Genomic DNA, 7,099 nt, shown 5'->3' on the forward strand with positions numbered 1-7,099 from the left:
GAATGGGCTTGATAATGGTCCCTACCAGGTGGTGAGGATTACAGGAGGTCTCACGACCTCACCTGGTGTGGAGCAATGTGTTAGGTGCTCAGTCGTGTTTGACTCTTTGTGATCCCATGGACTGTTACCCGCCAGGCTCCTCTGTCCATGGAATTCTGCAGGCAAGAATACTGGAGTGGGTAGCCATTCCCTTCTCCAGGAGATCTGCCTGACCCAGAGACTGAGCCCACATCTCCCATGTCTCCTACATTGCAGGCGGATTCTTTACTGCTGAACCGCTGGGGAAGCCTTATGTACTTAGTACTGAAAGTGACAGTGTTAGTTGCTCAGTCGTGTCCGACTCTTTACGACCCCATGGACTGTAGCCCTCCAGGCTCCTGTGTCCATGAAATTCTCCAGGCAAGAATGCTGTTGTGGGTAGCGATTCCATTCTCCAGGGGATCTTCCTGACCTAGGGACTCCTGCATTGCAAGCATATTCTTCACCCTCTGAGCCACTAGGAAAGCCCAAGTTCATATGTACTTAATAATATCACTTTAAAAACACATTCGCTCCCATCATATTGAGATGCCATAATTAGCTCCTCCTCCCTCATTAGACATTTGGGTGTTTTCAATTCTGTAGTATTATAAATATGCAGGAAGTGTCATTGTGCATGAAATTCTTCTATAAATAGAATTGTTTTCTTAAGATAGGTTTCCACATCAGTGAGATTGCTGGGTCAAAAATGAGGGGACATTCTGGAAATTTTGAAACTTGTTGCCAACTCGCTTTCCAAAAGTTGGTTCCAATTTTCATTGCTGATTAATAAGAACACTTTGACTCTACAAGTTACTGTTTTTTTGTCTAAAAATCTTTGCTGATGTGGGAGGTAGAACTTGTCTTCCATTCTTGTTTGAGTTTCTACTTTGATTAGTAAGTGTGGACTTGATACCGTGTGACTGAATAATAATCAAAGTCTCTGTAACTTTGTGGCTCGGTATTTTTCTTAAAAAAAAATTTTTTTTTCAATTGGAGGATAATTGCTTTACAGCCTTGTGTTGATTTCTGCCGTACAACAACATGAATCAACCATAAGTATACATATGTTCCCTCCCTCTCGAGCCTCCCTCCTTTGGTATTTTTCTTATTTCTTTTTTTCCCCTTGATTATTTCTATAAGCTTTTTACATGAAGAAAGACATTTGTGGCCCTTTGTCTATCATTCTTATTGAACTAATCTCTCCTGGTTTGTTATCATTCTTTAAATTTTCGCCAGAGTGTTTCTTAATTTTGGGGATGTTTGAAAACATTGGGCCATCCTAGCTGGCCATCTTCTCCTTTGTGATTTTTTTTCTAGTCTTTCTGAGGCAGGAAATCTCTCTCCCAGAGTCTTGATGAGTCATGCATGTTCTCAGGGATTTTTAGAATGACATTTAACTCTATGTCCATGTGGAAGTGTTTTGGGGTGTGTGATATCAGGGCCAAGGTGAAGCTCCATCTGTCTGCAGCCCGTCTCCCCCTTCTTTTCTGCCTCTACCTGGCCCAGCAGATGTCTGGGAGGTGGCAGAGGTGGTGCAGGGATCAGCAATGGCTGGCATTACCGCCATGGGGTATACACTGTGATCCACTGATCTTTGGAACATTACACTCAAGTTAAAAAGAATATTCTAGGTCTATAAATATATGCACAGATAGATGTCTGTGATTTATTATTCAGTGAGAAAACTAAGCTAAAGCCTGAAAGACAGTATGATGCCATTTGTTTAAAATGAGGGGGAAAAAACCAAACCCACACAATTTCTCTGAATGCATATGTCTAGAACACACTCATGATGTCACAGATATTATTGCTAGATACAGAAGTGTGTCAAGTTCAGGAACAGTAGTAACTCTTAAACGCTGTAGGATGATGAGACCTAATAAAAATGGGGATGGGAGCAGAGGCATGGCTGTGATTCGAGACCCCTGGGGTGTGGTCAGTCCTTGGTGCTGGGGTGAGATGGACAGGCCCTGGGGAGCCCTGTGCCTCCTGACGGTGCCTCCCCCACACCCCCCACACCCCTGGCCCAGACTCTGCTCTGCACCATCATAAGCCTGACCTTCTGGGACTCCAGCTGCCAAGCTGAGGAAACAGAAGATGAGTTTGTCTTGAGCAGTGGCTACTCCAGCTGTGGCATGGAAGTGATGGAAAATGTGGTCAGTAACGAGGTAAGACCTGGGGTGGGAAAAAGAAATGGTGCCCCCTCCAGGTGCCTCCTGGATCTTCCAGGCAGAGAGGCTTTGGGGAAAGCGGGTGTGGTGCTCAGTAGGAAGACAAGACAAGCTTCGACATTGGTTGACTCAGTTTCCCCATCCAAAAAAATGGGTGCGTTGGGTGGGATACCCTCTGGCCTCCTCTTAGGTTCTGACCAGCTCCTTGGCTCTCTTCCTGCAGGTGGTCATCAGACTCCTGTCAAGCTCGTCACCGCAGCGGGTGAGATGGACGGTCAACATGCTAACCCATGTGGTCTGGGGGGAGCAGGCCTCAGGAGACTCAGGCCCTGATCCTGGCAAGCCAACGTGTCTCCAGTGTGCCCCCATCTCCCCTTCTGTGCAATAGGGGCAGTACTGTTCAGAGTCATGTTCTCAGTCTCTCAAGTCAGAGGGTTCAAGCATGAATTGGCTGCATGGCCTTGGGCAAATCACATAAGCTTTCAGGGCCCAAAGGTCCTGTTAATAGGAGGATAAGAAAGGAACCCCCTATGGGATGAACTGTCACCAACAGGAGACATGGAAAGCACACAGGTCTTGTGAGGAGCAAGTTCTTTTTCTGGCTGTGTGGCTTGTGGGATCTTAGTCCCCCAACCAGGGACTCAGATCAGACACCGGGCCTTCAATAGCAAAAGCACAGAATCCTAACTGCTGGACTGCCAGGCAATTCCTGAGGGCAAGTTCTTGATAAATATCAGTTGTGGTGGGGAAGGGGGAGGTTTAAGGTGAGGAGGAGCGTCACGCAACAACTCTGGACCATGACTCCTGCTCCCACCCCTTAGCTTTCTCACTGGGTGCGTCCCAGACCCACCAAGCCTCCCTCCCATCCCCACAGAGAAAGGTGCAGTGCGTCAACATGGACAGCCTCTCCCTCCAGCTGGGCCTCTACCTCAGCCCGCACTTCCTCCAAGCCTCCAACACCATCGAGCTGGGCCAGCAGGGCTTTGTGCAGGTACTGGACTTGGACTTGACCGCTCAGGCCTGCCGCCCCCTGGGATTTCTCAGAGCCTTTCTTTCTCCCCAGTGGAACTTGACTTCCTCGGGGGAGGAGGGGGCCAGCCTGATGCAGGTTTGTAGGGGTGGGGAGAGCTGAGGCGGGGCTCAGACACTGGTTGGAATGTCACTTCTTCCTCCTCCTCTGCTCCAGGCAGGCCAGTAACTGTCCTTCCACCATCAAAGTTCCCGAGCAGGAACTCTAGAACTCTAGCTTATTTCGCGAGAACAGGTAAGGTGGAGAGCTACGAGTTACTGACCGGGCCTCGGTCCCCTTACCTACCCATGCAGGTGAGCGTGTCCCCATCCATCCCTGAGCTCATGATCCAGCTGGAGAGCTGCCAACTGAACCTGGGGCCCGATATGGAAATCGTGGAACTCATCCAGGGCCAGGAAGCCAAGAGCAGCTGCGTGAGCCTGCTGTCCCCGAGCCCTAGTGGTGACATACGCTTCAGCTTCCTCCTCCGTGGCTACATGGTGCCCATGCCCACGACCGGCATCCTCAGCTGCTCTGTGACCATGCATCCCACGATTCGGTCCCTGGTGAGTGGGGGCCAGGCCCAGCCCAGCTTCAAGGGTGGCTTCTGGGTCTGGAGTTTCCAGGAGGGGATGTGATAGACCAGGAGGATGTGGAACCAGTGGGCAGAAGACAGCCACAGGCAGACACGTGGCCTCTGGGTACCAAGGGGACTCTTTCTGCCACCTGACAGCCTTTGGATGGCTGTGCTATGTCTTGGGACATTGGTCAGATATGCAGCTGCAACCACTATCCATCTGTCCATCCATCTATCCATCTATTATTTCACCCATCTATCTGTCTTCCCACCATCCCATTCAGTCATCATTTATTAGTTGATGCTTCTCACCATCCCACCCAGTCATTCATCCAGAGTCTGTCCATCAGCTCAGTCATCCATCTATCCTTCTACAGTCACACCCAGTCATCATCCATCGATCCATCCACCCACCCATCTTATCCATATAGTACGATCACCATGGTAATCTCAACAAACAAGAGACATCAGGGAAGAGGGTTAGTACAAAGGACACAAAATTCTGATTTTCTGCAGTTACTGGTCACAACACTTCACCATCCAGTATATACCAGTTCTTAAACACTGGGCCCTGGACACACACACATACACACACATACAGTCATCCCCAAGCCCTTGCACACAAAAGTGTCTTCAGGATAAGAAGCTTCTGTGGTTGTATGAAGCTGGAGAAGCCTTGGGGACCACTGAGTGGGCTCTCCCTAGGCCACAGTGAGCCTGGGCTTCTGGGCATTCACAAGGATAATGGATGGAGTGCCCCCATAATCCTCATGGGAGTCGGGAGCCTTTCAGGAACTCACAGGAAACACACCAGGAGCAGCTCAGAATTGTCTGGCTGCCACCCTTCCACAGCACAGATCTGCCAGCATTTGCCCAGAGGCCCCCAGCCAGAAGGTGGTGCAGATGGGGCTCAGAGTCAAGGCCCCAGGGTGGGCTGTGGCAGGCCAGGGTCACAGAGACAGGGAGGAAGCCTGGAGCTGCCTCTCAAAGACTGTGCCATACCCCGGGCTCTCTTCCTCCTCCAGGAAGTCCACAAGACTGTCTCCACACGCCTGAACATCATCAGCACCGGCCTGCATGGTGAGTTCTAAGTCTCCCCGGGGTTCCAGGGGCTGAGGTCAGAGTGGGGTGTGATGGGCGCTCAGAGGACCCCAGAGAGCAGGGTCCACAGCTACATCTTCCGCATGGACAGCATTTGCTTGTGACCACCCCACGGGACCATATGCCAGGCCTTTGGCTCTTCTTCATCCCCAGGGTGGCTGGCTGACCTTGCTGGGGGATGGAGCCTTCTGGAATCGGGACTGGACAGGACTTGGGGGCAGTGCTGGCCTCTCTTTCCCTAAGACCCCTACTATGGAGGATGACCCTATAGCCCAGCTCCCCCAGCCTGTCTTAGTTCCCCCTGGGCCCAGGTGCCCCCTGGGCAGAAGAGTCCCTGACACTGAATGCAGGTGGGAGAAGCATCAGCCCCTTGGCCATCCCACCTGGGCCCGGATGGAGCCCCTATGCCCAGCCTACAATCAAGAAGGCAGGCTAATGACCCCACTGAGGGGATGGGAACTCAGAGGCCTACAGGCAGGCTGCCTGGCCCATAGTCAGACAGACATCAGGAGTGCAGAAAGAGTGAAGCTTGGGAAAACCCATGAGAGCTGAAGGGCCTTCAGGGGCGCTCTGGCTTCTACTTTGGTAGCGGGCTCAGAGAGGAGTAGGGACTGACCTAAGGTCACACAGCGGGACTCTGGACTCTCAGGCCCCACTCACACTTTGCTCAGATTATACCATCCAGCCTCCCTAAAAATGTATCTCTACCAGCCTCGGGAGTCAGAGGCATGGCCCCAAAGGCCTGGCTGGGCCCTTTTAGGGGGATGCTCATAGCAACACAACTTCATGCCACATGTGGGTGTGATGATCCCATTGACTAGATGAGGAAATGGGTTCAGAGAAGTCGGTCAGTGGCTGAGCTGAGACTGGCACCAAAACCTGCACTCCTGGCTGGCACAACAGGGCGGGGAGTGGGGGTGGAGGCTGCAGGGAGGAGACGGCGGTGCTGACCGCAGCCATCCTGTCCTTGGTGGTGCAGACAAAGGCCTCGTCCTGCCTGCTGTGCTGGGCATCACCTTTGGCGCCTTCCTCATCGGGGCCCTGCTCACCGCCGCGCTCTGGTATATCTACTCGCACACGCGTGAGTATCCCAGGCCCCCACAGTGAGTGCTCAGGTCCCCTCCATCACCACCTGGGGGAGCCCAGCGCAGTCTCTGGGGCAGTGGGGACCCCTGGCCGGGGCCCTGACCTCCACCCCTGCCCCCAGGTCACCCCGGCAAGCGGGAGCCCGTGGTGGCGGTGGCTGCCCCGGCCTCCTCGGAGAGCAGTAGCACCAACCACAGCATCGGGAGCACCCAGAGCACCCCCTGCTCCACCAGCAGCATGGCGTAGCGCCCAGCCAGCCCTCGCCCAGCGGGAGAGACTGAGCAGCCACCAGCTGGGAACCACTGGCCGTGGACTTATCCCGGGACCCCAGCCCCTCCACTTGACCAAGGATGAACCCTGCCCTCTGCACCCGCCCCTGCTGCCTCCCTCTCAGAGGCCTGCCGCCAGTGGGAGCACCAGCTCGGAACGCCTTGGGGTCCCCCCACCCCACCCCAATGAACCTTCAAACCCAGAGGGCCTGGGGTGCAGCTGCCCGGGACTGCAGAGTGAGAGTCCACTGCCCTGTACATCCACATTGCTGTAAACACCCAAGAAAGTCCCTGTCATTGTAACCTGGATCCAGCACTCGATGACCCGGGCCGGGCAGGAGTTGAGAACTCCAGGACTCAGTCCAGCCCACCCAGGCTGATGGCGCCTCCTCTGTGGAAACCAAGCCAGCACAGAGCCACCTGCACCTGCTTCCAGCAGTCTCCGCATCAGAACTGGCACGACTCTGGCAGAAACAGAAGCCTGGGGCACCCAGCCTGGGAGTAGAGTGGGGGAGCCTAGCTCCTCCCTGCAACTGTCACACAGAGACACTCCCCCCATGTCCCCCCCGCCCCCCAGGCACTCTGTCCTGGGTCCTCCACTATATACTCACCACCAATAAATCAGACCATGAAACCAGAGCTGGGCTGGGCTGGAAAGGGGGAGGCACCTATGCCAGGGAGAGGGGTGACTGTTCTGGGTTCAAATTCTGGGTTCAAATCCCACTTCTGGGCTGTGTGACTGTGGACAGGTCCCATGGCTTCTTTAAGCCAGCCACCATTCTCTTATCTGTGAAACGGGTGTGGGAATTTGTGATCACAAGGTCCCTGTGTTTACCATATGGTCAAGGGACACCAATCCATCCTT

At 53.5% G+C, this 7,099-nt stretch overlaps 1 protein-coding gene across 1 annotated transcript in view; it reads left to right on the forward strand.

Moving 5' to 3' along the window:
• The window catches only part of ENG (endoglin), a 30,607-nt gene extending 23,730 nt beyond the window's left edge, over positions 1–6,877 (forward strand). Inside the window, exons 9-15 of the mRNA XM_068973039.1 lie at positions 2,052–2,189; positions 2,416–2,454; positions 3,067–3,183; positions 3,516–3,767; positions 4,804–4,858; positions 5,859–5,960; positions 6,087–6,877. Coding sequence (XP_068829140.1) covers positions 2,052–2,189; positions 2,416–2,454; positions 3,067–3,183; positions 3,516–3,767; positions 4,804–4,858; positions 5,859–5,960; positions 6,087–6,211 — 828 coding nt within the window. The 3' untranslated portion in view covers positions 6,212–6,877. The remainder of the gene's footprint in view (positions 1–2,051; positions 2,190–2,415; positions 2,455–3,066; positions 3,184–3,515; positions 3,768–4,803; positions 4,859–5,858; positions 5,961–6,086) is intronic.
• Positions 6,878–7,099: the final 222 nt, after the last annotated feature.

The sequence above is a fragment of the Capricornis sumatraensis genome, chromosome 1 (genome assembly GCF_032405125.1).
Source record: "Capricornis sumatraensis isolate serow.1 chromosome 1, serow.2, whole genome shotgun sequence".
In the NCBI taxonomy this organism is placed as follows: domain Eukaryota; kingdom Metazoa; phylum Chordata; class Mammalia; order Artiodactyla; family Bovidae; genus Capricornis; species Capricornis sumatraensis.